Source organism: Ctenocephalides felis, unplaced genomic scaffold (assembly GCF_003426905.1).
Source record: "Ctenocephalides felis isolate EL2017-DRISC unplaced genomic scaffold, ASM342690v1 CF-g0.4_SCAFFOLD_00845, whole genome shotgun sequence".
Taxonomy (NCBI): domain Eukaryota; kingdom Metazoa; phylum Arthropoda; class Insecta; order Siphonaptera; family Pulicidae; genus Ctenocephalides; species Ctenocephalides felis.
Window position 1 is genome coordinate 90,467,563 of NW_020536999.1, and position 14,709 is coordinate 90,482,271.

The window sequence follows — 14,709 nt, forward strand, 5'->3', positions numbered from 1 at the left end:
TGATAAACGTAGTATTTTAATTACTTTTGACAGATTTCATAGTTGCAACGTAACTGGATCTAAACAACGCATTTGTGTCGTTCTTGTTACGTTGCTATATTAAAATAGTAGCATTTATATTTCTTCATAATTTCATAAACCTTTTTCCATTATAAAATTTAAAACCTGCATTTGACACAGTATTACATTCATGTGACAAACAAAGATAAATTTATAATATTAAATATAAATTTATAAATATTATTATATTATAATAATAAATTTTATGAATATTATTGTTCACGCGTTCGAAACGTTTCATAAACGTAACACTTGCAACATGTATAAAACTGTATTACGGATCTTTATCGTTTCTCCTGTTACGTATTTGTTACGTAAATTTAACATATGCGTGTTTTTCTGCGATACATTTATATGTATATGCGATAATTGTATACATGTATTGTATTAAGCTTGTATTTATTTATTTAGTGTATAAAAACTATTCGAAGGAATTAAAAACAAATTTTGTGACATTGAACTAACTTGATACTGCATTAGCCGATTGTACTATTTATAGTATAACTAGGAATTGTAGATAACTATTCATTTTTTTTTCAAGTATTACTTACACATACACACAGCCATGCACACACACATTTTTCTATTCAATAATTTTGTATTCAATTTTGACTATTAGGCCCTAGAGCAACTCAATAAGCTCATGAAACCTTAAGAATTTGAAGAAAATATAATTTTAAGCTAATGTGGGTCAATACTATATTTATTTCTATATTTTTTTTTAAACTTTAGTTTGATGTTTTTTATTTTGTAAATTTGTTGATATTAATTTACAACTTTGTAGTAATAACTAATGATAATTTATTTATCATTATATTTTTTTAGACCTTAAAACTCCCTTAAATCTTTATATAATTATTTATACATGTGTCTATCTTCACTAATATAGCTGAGACTAGACTTCATTATTTTCTGAAACTTGGCTTCCACCAAATTCATTGCAGGGTCAGTCATTTTAAAAATGATATCTGGATGAGCATTGTACAGATTTTGGTCTTTGGTGGATATTTCTTTAAAGAATTTTGTTTTACCACCATTTCTTTGGGCCTCACCACTGCCAAATCATTTATAAAATTCATCATCTGTTTCAAATTGACGCTGTCGCCACTAGATTCTTTCTCGGCGAGGACCAGAATTTCTTTGGTGAGAATACTAACAATTGAATTGATGTCAAAGTTGTCTTTGATTTGAAACACGCCTTGTATCAATGTGTTCTGGTAGTTTATGTCTGTGTTTTTGATGATGTGAACAAATTTTATGACAAAGGTGCTCAAATGATTGTAGCTTTTGAGAAGGGTACCGAGAATCTGGAAGATCTTCTCACGGATTGCTTCTGATTTTTTATATAATACATCAGCATTACTTTTGCTTTGCTTTTCTTCTGTTTTCTCTGATCGAACTTTTTCTCTAGCTCAGAAATAAACTCGTTCGTAATGTACAAAACTATTTTAGTCTTGTTTAGAACATTGACGACATCGTACATTTTCTTACTAAAATACAAATCTAATTTCGTGTTCAATTGAGACTAAACTTTTTGCAAGGTTTCGGAGTAAAAAGTGATGTTTTTCCAATCCAAAGCGTTCAAGTGTTTTGTAACATAATAGTAGACATCAAGAAATTGCTGTATGTAGTCTTCTAAATCACTTTTGCCAAAATTTTTTGTCAGTTCTCTATAATTGTTTGATAGATGGTTAACCCTGTTTTCTTCTAACACAGCCACTTTCCACTGAATCGCTTTTTTTAGCAGGAATAATAAAAACGCTCGTCATTTTGCAACTATTGTTAAAAACGCTCTTTACTGTCCATTGTCTTGTTGACTTCAAACGTTTATTTGAAGTCAACAAGACATTAAACTGTAAAAATGCAATGGCGCAATTTATATATGCCATTATTCGGGGATATTGGATCTCTCTGTCTTCAGGATATATTTAAAACACAAACAATTGTTTTATAGACTTGTTCACATTCTAATTATTCAAAATTTGCAAGATTTAACAATGTTTTACTAAAAATTTACACTTAAAATTATAAGTTTTTATACTTACATTAGAGTTTAGAGATGAGTGTATGTATGGATGCAAATGTATCGAACGACTGAAACTTTTTAAGTTTTTATAGGTTTTTTTTTTGTTAATCTAAATCTAAATTGATAAGTTTTATGGAAAAAAGTATGGTGAATTGTGTGTGTATTCTTGAATTTATTGTTTGTGGAATCATCTTTATAAAAATTGATTCTGCAAAATTCTTTTTAGTATTTGAATTTTTATCTGTGAGAAGTCAAAAGTGTGTTTTGTGCCTGTTGTATGTTTCTTGATGTATTTGTAGAAGTATAACGTTTATTAAAGGCATTTATTTTCTGCCACTCGTTTCTGTTTTTATAAAAAGAAATTAAATTATGCTGATATATTTAGAGATATTAGAAGTTTTTGAAAGCTTTTTACTCTACAGAATTTTTATTCATTTTTGTATTTGAAACAAAAAATAAAGACATTTTTAAGGGAGTTTAGAAAAAATATAATAATAAATAATATCCATTATCTGAAGAAACTATAAACATGTATTTAAAACAAAACAAAGATAAATAACAAGATGTTTTATGTCACAAAATTTGGAATTGACAGTCGATATTCATATTATATTAGTCATACCATAAATTTATATATATACATACATAATATATATATATATATATATATATATATATATATAAATTTATAAACTTATATATAAATATTAAAAATAAGTTAGATAAATGAAAATTAATATTCTTAGGCTAGAACACTTTAAAATATTACAATTATATATATATATATATATATATATATATATATATATCAAAATTACTAAATGTTAAGACAAAATATGTATTTAAATCATCTTTGTATATATATATATATATATATAAAATTACATATATATACAAAGATTTTACTACCCCGATGGCTTCTCGATAAAAAAACACTTATCCAATTTCTACTCGTAACTAAAATTCCAAAGCATTAGTGATTCTATAATATCCTATTCTATATAAATAGCAATTAATTAATTTACAACTAATTCAATATTCTATCCTTAAATATAAATAATATATTGTTCGATTGGAGACATCGACGGATTTATTAGAAATAGATAGAATTAAATAAAAATGAGAATCATGATGATGATTTAATATGTATACGTTAATTTTTAAAAATTGCGTCATTGTGAAGTCCTGCACTATTTTGTGAAAGACGATGTTAATTTTGTTTTGTTATATGCCAATTTATAAGTCATTATAATGAAAACTTAATATTTAAAAGTTTAATTATTGAATTTATAGCAAAAAATAAGTTTGTTGAAAGTATATTTTTGAAACTCGCGCCATTGTCTGTGAAACGTTTTTAAAAGTTCGTAGATAACTTCACTTTATATAAAATGGTGGTTCAGTTATTGTTCAGTTGAATATCAATTTAGTGATTTTAAATGAAAAGTTATTGTATATTACTTTGTAGTAATTAATAGTAGATTTAATTTTTTAATTAATACTGTGTTTAAAGTAAATATTGATACAATTTTAAAAATCGCGGTATTTATGCATCGTTTTTTAAGTTTTGTTGATAACGATTTAAAATGGCGGTTTACCAAATGTCAAACGTGCAATAATTACAAATATACTTTCAAAATAAATTTATAAATACATAATTAAGTACCATACAGTATTAAATACAATTGTGTTGTTTTGATGTAATGCACTGATCATAAAAATGTTTCAAGTTCTTGGACAAAAATTTAGTTTTTACAAATCATTCGGGACAATTTGGCATTCTACCAGGTTCTGTACAAAACTTTGCTAAAAACATTTACAAATACTTCATAATTCATATTCAATCCTTTATATTTCTAATAAGTCCACCAATGTCTCCTAAATTCTTCTACACAAGTCCTCAAAAAACATTTCAATATAATTTTCTAACGTCTTCCCTTAAGTTGTCAAAATAATTATCATCTTCCTTCTTTTTGCGTTTGTTGAAGTAGTATTTTTTTTAACTACTTTAATTTATTTCAATGGGTTTGTTTTGATATATATTATTCAATTTATTGCTTTATTTTATTTTAATGAGTAATCGTATTGTGCTAAAGCGATATTAAGGGCTAAAAGACATGGGTTTGAACCAGGGGAGATGTAAATTTATGGATAAATGTTTATATATACAGAAAAGAAGGATAGATATATGAGAGAGAGATAAGAGAGAAAGGAGAGAGAGAGAAATAGATATATATATATAAATATATATATATATATAATATATATATATATAAAAAATTGATGTGTATATATAAATGTTTTTTTTCATTTCTACTCGTGTGGACGTTTTTCAAGTGTTATTTAGATGTTACATGTGCATATGTATATATATATATATATATATATATATATATATATATATATATATATATATATATACAATTAAAACAAAGTTATCAAAAAATATTAAAGTACATTTTGGAAAAAAATACATTTAAATATTTCTATAATCAATTCTTATTTGTGTACTAGATAAAAGTTTCATCATATAATTGTTATATATATATATATATATATATATATATATATATATATATATATATTATAACTTTATTTATTCAAACGTGCTTATGCATTTATTTATTACTTATTATTTGCTTCTAATAATACGTCTTAGTTAAAATTTTTATTAACGATAATATAAAGTCTATTTCTCACAAAGAATTCATTAGAATTTGCATTAAATATTTCACATTTATATTTATTCAAAAATGTACTTTAATATTATAAACGAGTCCTTTTCCCTATATGTAACAATGCTGCATTTGAATTTTCAGTGATATAAACGTAATCGAGTGATTGTTTCAAATGTATGATCATTTAAGTAAATAAAAAAACATGATTTATACATTATTTTTATTTCAAAGCATGCAAAAGATATTTTCATGAATAATAAGGACAAAAGGATACCAGGAATAACTATTCGTGAATTAGTAATGGAGACAATGAAAAAGTTTTGCAATGATGAAATAATTAAAAAGAAATATAAATGATGATTCTGTGCAAAGAAAAATTTTGGTTGCTGAGTGGAGTGGAATTTTTATCAATTTGAAAATGATATCAAATTGCAACTTTTACATTCAAATCAGAAGGATTTGAAGAATTTGCGGAGGTTTTAGTCGGTATTATACCAGGGCGGTATCGAGTCCGACATACCCAGACAGAAGACCGGTCTGGGATGCATAAAAGCATTTCCTTCGCTATACAAAAAAAAAAAAAAAAAAAAAAAACATTCAAATCAGACTTGTCAAACACATACACATTTTTTTGTCCATGACTTTTACGGCAAAGTTTTTGCTGTTTTATTTTCATGAAAGATTCAAAGATCCCCACGGATTTTATTTCTGTGAAATATTCAAAGATATTTATCCACGGATATTTAAACAAAGTTATTGCTGTTTTATTTTCATGAAATATTCAAAGATATCTATCCACGGATTTTATTTTCATGAAATATTCAAACATATATCTATCCACTGATTTTTAAACAAAGTTTTTGCCAAAATTCAAAATTACCTTTGAATATTTCATGAAAATAAAACGGCAAAAACTTTGTTTAAAAATCCGTGGATAGATGTCTTTGAATATTTCATAATAGTCCATGATTTGAACTTGATATTTATTATATTCAAATTGAATAAAATGAGTTTTAAACTAGTGGGGCGCATGGCATCTAGCCTTAAGGCAAATTGCTGGAACTTTCCGTACCAAATATTATTATTTTTTTAAAAACGATTAACATTTTTGAAAAAAAAAAATACTTCGAAAATATTAGATTATTGAGTAACTATTTTTTAAAAAAAATGTTTTCTTTATTTTGACATATTTTGGAAATTCTGAACTTTTTTAAAGCAATCGTACTGCTTTAACTGCATAGAGACAAAATGTCAAAGCGCGTAAGCGCCGCGTCGCCGCCTAACGGATGAACATTGGTACGGAACCCATAGGAATGTAAACAAAATTTATACTTATCGTTAAAATCTCTATAAAATATCTGATAATTTGATGTACATATGTCTAATGATCATTTTTGACCGCCAACTGGCATTTTTTTTTACTTTTTTTACCTCCGAAACCGCTAGACCTGTCAGCATGAAAATTTGACCAGTTCTTCATCTTGTTAATGCAAGTAAAATGTTATTTGAATTATTCAAATCGGACGCTCCGTTCTCTAAAAAACTGAGTTAACGTTTTTGGCACTTTTTGCGTCAATCTTCGGAACGGCTAGACCTGCCGTCACCAAAAACTAATCAGCACGTCTCCTTATCAATACGAATCGATTGTTTTTTGAATTATTCAAATCGCTTCATCCGTGTTCCCGAAATCGTCGACGAAAATTTGTATCCGCACACACACGCACACACACACATCCATTTTTTTTAAGGTATGCCAAAATATCAAGAAACCTTTGAAACGTAAAGATATATAAAAAATTTCATTTTCGATTCTTATGCGATTACTATAACTTACCCTGAATGAATATTTATCATATTCATGCTTTTTTAAACACATGTTACTGAATTTGAATATATAATCTCCACTGCACGAACGCGCACAACGAATCCTGTTTTTGACATGCGCGCGGTTTGCTTTAACATTTACAGACAATAAACCTTCATTAGAGAAATAAAGTAATTGCTGATTAATAAATTCTATAATATTCGTTAATACAGTGGATTATGTTAAACAACGTCTAAACAAATATTGTTTTTGCAACTCTACTCATCATATATTGGTGTTTGTAGAACTTCATGTAATTAAAATTAACATACATTCATTGACTGCTTGTTTTTTCACTTTTTTGCTGGCGATATAATCTTATCTTTGAACAGCTGTAGTATCTGTCTTGCCTAGAAAATATTTTCTATTTTAATAACTTCAAAGATTTATAGAAACTACGAATAATGTAGTAATAATTTATAATCTCAAATAAAACTTACGTTTAGTACACAGCGCAAATGTTTAATTTGTTTTATTATTTTCAAGGAACAGGGTAAAATATTCTTCTGATTCAGGCATTTTTCATTAAATCAAGATTTGTACTTCTATGTAACTTTGAAATGTTTATTTATCTATGCCGATTTTCTTGTTGATATCGGTACGCATACAACGTTGATGCCGTTACGCATACAACGACAGATCTTTATTCACATACAGGACGACTAATCATAATCGACCCGTATAGAAATTATATCACCAAGAGCGAATGACGAATCATTGGCACTCGACTCTTATCTGCCGTAACGCACTTTCGTTGCATTTGTCCGGATTTACACTCTAGTCGCGCCTTAAGAAGTTTTACTTCAGAATTGTATTATATTAATAAAATATTTTATTATGTATGAATGAATAATATTCATATTTAAGTTTTCTGTCGTATGAGTATATGGTAAAATTATTGAATTTTTTTGAAAATGTTTGAATTTTTTAAAAATTTAGGTAAAAATTAAATACCCGTGATATTTTACTACACCCCTCCCTCCCCCTCGTGATATTTAACTTCCCATATGGTAAGTTATTGTAATATGCCAAAAATCGAAATTGAAAATTTTTACATTTCTCGACGTTTTGAAAGTTTCTGAACATTTTGGCATACCTCAAAAAATATGGATGTGTGTGTCTGATGTATGTATGGATACAAATTTCCAGTCACGTTTTTGGGCGCACGGATCAACCGATTTGAATGGTTCAAAAAACATTCGATTCCTATTGATAGGAAGATGAGCTGATTAGTTTTTGGCAAAGGCAGGTCTAGCAGTTACGGAGATAAAGAGCAAAGAGTGCAGAAAATAAAAATCGAGTTTTTGAGAGAACGGAGCATCCGATTTGAATGTTCTAAAAAACATTCAATTAGTAATGATTTGGAGAAGTGTTTATCAGATTTTGGCAAAAGCAGGCCCAGCCATTTCGAAAATACGGAACTATATGTGCAAAAAATAATAATCTATTTGAAAACATTCAGTATTCCTCGAACATTTCGTTATGGTACGGGAAGTTCCAGCAATTTGCCTTAAAGCACAATGCCATACATTCAACTAGTTCGTGTTTTTTTTTTTGTCAAACCCCATTTTCCAATTTTCCTTACGTGATTAATGGACGTACTGGACGCACCCTTACATAAATCCATAGACAAAACAAGTGTACATCTATCAGAAACTATCTCTATGGTACATTATCTACTGTCAGTTTCCCTGCAACAATCGGCGTGTGTCCCTCTATGTGTCCTTTCCCAATTCAGCATTTTGGCTGATGCAATCACAAATGTATTTTTATCAATATTTAATACAAATGTGTGTATAAATTACAGTGTTCTCGTTACTTATTGTCTTTATTTATAAACTACTGTAGTCTTTTGGAAAAAATAAAAATGACAGAAGAAGAAGCAGTAAGTATTGAGAATATTTTTTGGTGACAAAAATGGGGTTATATGCGTTTTCGTGGAATGTGCAGTCGTGGAAAATAATAAAATAAAATGGAATTATGAAGTGCGGTTTGTTTATTTTGGGTGCAGAAGGTGGTTTTGGGGGGGTTTTGTTTAATTTATTTGTTGTGGTGGAAAACACCACGAGGTACTGTCACTTTTGGGGCTCGAGGGGCAAGGTGTTGGTTGTTACAGTATGGCGGATTATTTAAATGTTTAAAGTTGTTATAGACAGACAATGAGCTGTATTTAAATTCCATATATACACACGAACATTATTTATTTAGCATTTGCAACATTGTGATAATATTTTCTTTACAGATTTATTCTATAAATTTTCAAGATACATCACAACTTCATTATATATATATATTTTGGGGATTTTGGAGTTTTCAATTATTTGGTTTTGATAAACTATAAACAATGAACATTTGACTTATCCCTTAAGTAACAGCAATATAATATTGTAGTTGCAGAAAATTATATTCTAGAAAATAAATAACTCAAATGCAAAAGAATTTACATGTTCTTGGCCGGATTTCAGATTTTTTTGTGGAATTTAACTTTCCTTTATATTTTGCAAGACACGGGTACAATAACAACACTATAGGAAATATTATTTTATATCATAAGTATTTTTCATAATGGTGAGGATTACTCTGATTAATCAGATATTCAGCGGACTGTAAATTATAAATATTCCATCACCACAAAAAAGTGAATAAAACAGCTATTTAGTTTATGATATATATTGATAGGCCTTTTGTACATATATTGATATGCCAAATGTACTAGAAAATTGTTTGAACAGATCTTCTCGATTTGTTGACAATAAATATAAATAAATGAGTACTAAGTAGAGTAAGTAAGAGTAAGAGTAAGAATATTTACGTAAAATCGTGTATTCTGCTTAGATCTTACAAAGTATGTCTGAATATAATTGTAAATGAGTTATCTTAACTATTTTCTTATTGTAAATATTATTTGTGCTTTTCTGATGTTCTTTTTAAAATTTTTAGCACCATTCTTTCCAAAAGTGTATTGAACTGTCCAGGCGCTATTGTATGTTTAGGGGGCGTCCATTAATCACGTGAGGTTTTTAGGGACAAAAAATCACGAAATATCACGTGGGGGAGGGGGGGTATAGCAAGATATCACGTGTATTTATTATTTTTACTATTTTTTATAAAAAAGTTCAAACATTTTTAAAAAAAATTAAAACTGCTACAGTTTTTTCACGTAACTAAAAATACACGTGATGTTTGGTGGGGGAGGGGGGGGGTAATTTTGAATATCACCAAGGGGGAGGGAGGGTCTAAAAATCCTTAAAAACTCGCTCACGTGATTAATGGACGCCCCCTTAGCAAAAGTGTCAGTCAGTTTTTCTTTTGATGTGCAAAACAAGAAAGTACAATTAAATTCACACAATAATTATTTTATCATTATTCTTAGTTATTGATCAATTATCCTTTTCCAGATGTTTGACTTGTCCCTCAAGAAGAAGAAAAAGAAGAAGACAGCGTTCGATATTGATGCAGTGCTGGGAGATGACAGCAGCACCCCTATGGAAACTAGTGAACCTGTTGAAGAAATCCCCGATATTGATTTGGATGGGAAAAAAAAGAAAAAGAAAAAGAAGCCTTTTAATTTAGATGAATTGGACAATGCCTTACCAGGTACATAGATTACTTATATTTATATTTAATGGGCTGAAAGTGTTGCAATTGGTCTAAAAATGTTGCAATTGGTCTGTAAGTGTTGCAATGGATTGGTCTGGATGTGTAGCAGCAGTGCAAGTTGTCTGAAAGCATTACAATTTGTCTAGAAGCGTTGTAAGTTGTCTGGAATTGTTGTAATTAGTCTAAAAATGTATATTTACATTTGTTTTTAACAAACTGAAAGTGTTGTAATTGTCATGAAAATGTTGCAATTGATGTGAATTTGTAGTAATTGGTTTGAAAGTTTTGTGATTACTTTGAAAGTGTTGCAGTTGGTTTAAGAATCTTGTAATTGGTCTGAAAGTGCTGCAACTGGTCTGACAGTGCTGTAACTGGTCTGATAGTGCTGTAATTGGTCTGAAAATGTTGCAATTGATTGGTCTGGATTTGTAGTAAGTGGTCTTAAAATGTTGTAAGTTGTATGGAAATGTTGTAAGTTGTGCAGCAGTGATAGCATTGTAAGTTGTCTCAAATCGTTGTAATTAGTCTAAAAATGTTTATTTATAGTTGTTTTTAATGGACTGAAAGTGTTGTAATTGTTCTGAAAATGTTGCAATTGGTCTGAATTTTTAGTAATTGGTTTGAAAGTTTTGTGATTATTCTGAAAGTACGCAATTAGTTTGAGAATTTTGAAATTGGTCTGAAAGTGCTGTAACTGGTCTGATAGTGCTATAATTGGTCTGACAGTGCTGTAACAGGTCTGACAGTGCTGTAACTGGTCTGAAAATGCTGTAACTGGTCTGATAGTGCTGTAATTGGTCTGAAAATGTTGCAATTGATCGGTCTGGATGTGTAGTAAGTGGTCTAAAAATGTATTGTAAGGTGTCGAATCGTTGTAATTATTCTAAAAATGTATATTTGTACTTGTTTAATGGACTGAAAGTGTTGTAATTGTTCTGAAAATGTTGCAATTGGTCTCAATTTGTAGTAATTGGTTTGAAAGTTTTATGATTACTCTGAAAGTGTTGCAATTTATTTGAGAATCTTGTTATTGGTCTGAAAGTGCTGTAATTGGTCTGAAAGTGCTATAACTGGTCTGATAGTGCTGTAATTGGTCTGAAAATGTTGCAATTGATTGGTCTGGATTGTAGTAAGTGGTCTTAAAATGTTGTAAGTTGTCTGGAAGTGTTGTAAGTTGTGCAGCAGTGATAGCATTGTAAGTTGTCTTGAATCGTTGTAATTAATAATGTTTATTTATAGTTGCTTTTAATGGACTGAAAGTGTTGTAATTGTTCTGAAAATGTTGATTTGAATTTGTAGTAACTGGTTTGAAAGTTTTGTGATTACTTTGAAAGTGTTGCAATTGTTTTAAGAATTTTGTAATTAGTCTGAAAGTGCTAAAACTGGAGTGATAGTGCTGTAATTGGTCCAAAAATGTTGTACTGGTTCAAAAATGTTTTATTTAATTGGTCTGAAAGTGTTTCAATTGATAGACCTGAAACTCTTGCAATTATATTTGATTTTATACAAGTTAATTAGCTGTTGTTTCTATAATGTAGCAAGATTTTATTTTCAAAATTTGTATTTTATGTTTATAAAAACAAACATTGAGTGGCTCTGCAATTGATTGGTCTGGAATGTTGTTGTAAGTTGTTCGGTTGTGCTGTAATTGGTCTGGAAGCATTGTAATTGGTATTCAAATATTGCAAGGAAGAATTGCAAGTTGTTTGGACGAATTGCAAGTTGTCTGTCTGGGACAGTTGCACAGTTGTCTGGAAGTGTCTAAAGATCAGTAAATGTTGCAAGTTACCTGGAACATTTGCAAGTTGCCTGGAACATTTGCAAGTTGCCTGGAACATTTGCAAGTTGGAAGTTGCCTGGTAGTGTCTACAGATGAATAAATACATTGTAGTTTGTCTAAAAATGTATTTTTATATTTGTGTTTTACTTTTATAGATAACTAATATTAATATTTACTAATTATATTCATTACCAAACTTTATTTCAGGTTTTTAATATGCATATAAATGCTGACAACTGTTTTTATTTTCTCAGAAAGTAAAGAAGGTGCTAATGATGCTGCCGAATCAGGTGCAGCTCCCGAAGAGGCCCCTGTAGATGATGATTTTGATCTGGACATGGACTTTTCGAAAACGAAAAAGAAAAAGAAGAAGAAGAAGGATTTAGATGTTCTGGTTTCAGAAGAGGATCAGAAATCTGAGGACAAAGAGAATGGTAAATAGATCACTACTACTATGTAATTTAAAAGATTATGGTATAGTTTGGAGCAGATTTTTGTGTTGTTAAATTCCTACAGTGATTTCAAAATAATTTTTTTTCTATAATAATTTTAATACAACATGCTGCACCGATTTGGAAGGCAAGTTTGAAACCGGTAAGATAAATACATTTATCATTTACCAAGTGCTCTCAAATTATTCAGTTGTATGTATTACCATTAACATCATGTATTTGCTGTATATTAATTAGTTTTGTACTTTAGTTGAAATGAGCAGTACCTCATGGCATGGTTCTGATCGTGATTACACATATGACGAGTTGCTGAATAGAGTTTTTGAAATTATGCATGACAAGAATCCTGATATGGTAGCAGGGAAAAAGCAGAAGTTTGTAATGAGACCTCCACAAGTTGTGAAAATTGGAACAAAGAAGACTTCATTTGCTAATTTCACTGATATTTGCAGAACCCTGCATAGGTAAGTAGAAATAATTGTTACCTTGTAGCTATGAAATTGTTACTTTATAGATATTTGTTTATACATTTGAATATTTTGTTTTTAGGCAACCTAAACATTTATTAGATTTCTTGTTAGCTGAATTGGGTACCAGTGGTTCCGTAGACGGTAACAGTCAATTAATTATTAAAGGCCGTTTCCAGCAAAAACAAATTGAAAATGTTTTGAGAAGGTAAAAACAAATATATATATATATATATATATATATATATATATGTAGTGCTCTGAACAAATAAGTAAAAAGTAATAAAAAACTTCCATCTTCAGGACATCTGTGGAGAAACATGATCTTGATAAGATTTAAGCAAACAATATGCTTAAGAAAAGCAAAAGATAATGAATTTTTTTTATATAAAATGAATGAAATTGTGGAAAAAATAATGTACAGAAATATGACAATATAATCAAAATGAAAATGATAAAAATAAATGAGTGGATTATATAACAAAATATTAAAAATATTAATAAAATTAGAGGGTTTAGGGAAGTTTTAAGAAAAGGTTACTGAAAAACAGAATTAATTACCTGTGGATTGATTATACACTAACACTTTTTGACCAAAAAATACTTTCCACTCTTTTTTAGTGAAAAAGTGTTAGTGTATAATCAATCATACAGGTAATTAATTCTGTATTTCAGTAACCTTTTCTTAAAACTTTCTAATTTTTAACATTTTTAATATTTTGTTATATAATGCACTCATTTTCTTATCATTTTCATTTTGATTATATTGCCATATTTCTGTACATTATTTTTTTCACAATTTTATTCATTTTATATAAAAAATCCACCAATCCAATCTTCTGCTTTTCTTAAACATATTGTTTGCTTAAATATTATCAATTGCACTTCTTGGAAAACCTATAAAAACTCACTAGATGAAGTAAAGAAATGTTTTTTTAAAAAACTTCTGTTTTTTATTACTTTTTGGATTCTTTGTTCAAAGCTCTACAAAATTTATACTGAATGTACCAGATGTAACAGTGCTGATTTTTTTTTTTTTTTTAAATTATGAGCTTTTAAGTGCAACCTAAAGTTTTAGTGAAATTATTTATTTATTTATTTATTAAAATTATGACCATTTGTCGGTTATTGTGGTTGATTTTTATTAATTTTGTTTGATTAAACTTCAGTAAAGAATTTGGTAAGAACATTAAAGAATAATTTCACAATTGTCCAAATTTTCAAAAATTAAGACTTTGTTTAACTCTGAATTTAAACTTTTTATAATCATTTAACTTTTAGAGACCTTTCAAAAAAATGTACTTCTAAATATTTACAAATCTAAGACCTTACCATCTAATATATATATACAATACATATATATATATATATATATATATATATATATATATTATTATTATTATTATTATTATTATTTTAGGTATATCAAAGAATACGTAACCTGCCACACCTGTCGTTCCCCCGACACCATCCTGCAGAAAGACTCACGTCTGTTCTTCTTGCAATGTGAATCTTGTGGATCCCGTTGCTCTGTCGCCAGTATCAAATCAGGTTTCCAGGCCGTTACTGGAAAACGTGCTGCCATCAGAGCAAAGACAGCTTAGGAAATTTATTATTAATTATTATTTGTTGGAAATTCACACACATACACACATATACAAATGCAATAATGTACACTTTGAATTGAATACATAAACAACCTGAGGAACAGTATCGATATATATAACAGAAATGTGTTTATCTAGATTGTTAGAATTTTATATAAATAAATAACAGGATCTGTAA

At 28.6% G+C, this 14,709-nt stretch overlaps 1 protein-coding gene across 2 annotated transcripts; it reads left to right on the plus strand.

Annotated features, from left to right (window-relative positions):
• Positions 1-8,341: 8,341 nt before the first annotated feature.
• LOC113364059 (eukaryotic translation initiation factor 2 subunit 2-like) lies at positions 8,342-14,586 on the plus strand. Of its 2 annotated transcripts, none has more exons than XM_026606516.1 (6): positions 8,342-8,510; positions 10,024-10,222; positions 12,269-12,439; positions 12,708-12,921; positions 13,007-13,132; positions 14,345-14,586. In XM_026606516.1, exons 1-6 carry the CDS (start codon positions 8,493-8,495, stop codon positions 14,526-14,528), a joined length of 912 nt encoding a protein of 303 aa, XP_026462301.1. In that variant the 5' UTR covers positions 8,342-8,492; the 3' UTR covers positions 14,529-14,586. The 2 variants fall into 2 exon arrangements, with proteins under 2 accessions (XP_026462301.1, XP_026462300.1); XM_026606515.1 differs by having other exon boundaries at positions 8,344-8,510; positions 12,260-12,439.
• The last annotated feature ends 123 nt before the right edge of the window (positions 14,587-14,709 follow it).

Bases quoted from the DNA above. Each gene is read 5' to 3' on its own strand.
- LOC113364059 (XM_026606515.1), top strand. The intron at 12,440-12,707 runs GTAAATAGATCA...TTTGTACTTTAG, and splicing joins ATCTGAGGACAAAGAGAATG to TTGAAATGAGCAGTACCTCA. The intron at 13,133-14,344 runs GTAAAAACAAAT...TTATTATTTTAG, and splicing joins ATTGAAAATGTTTTGAGAAG to GTATATCAAAGAATACGTAA.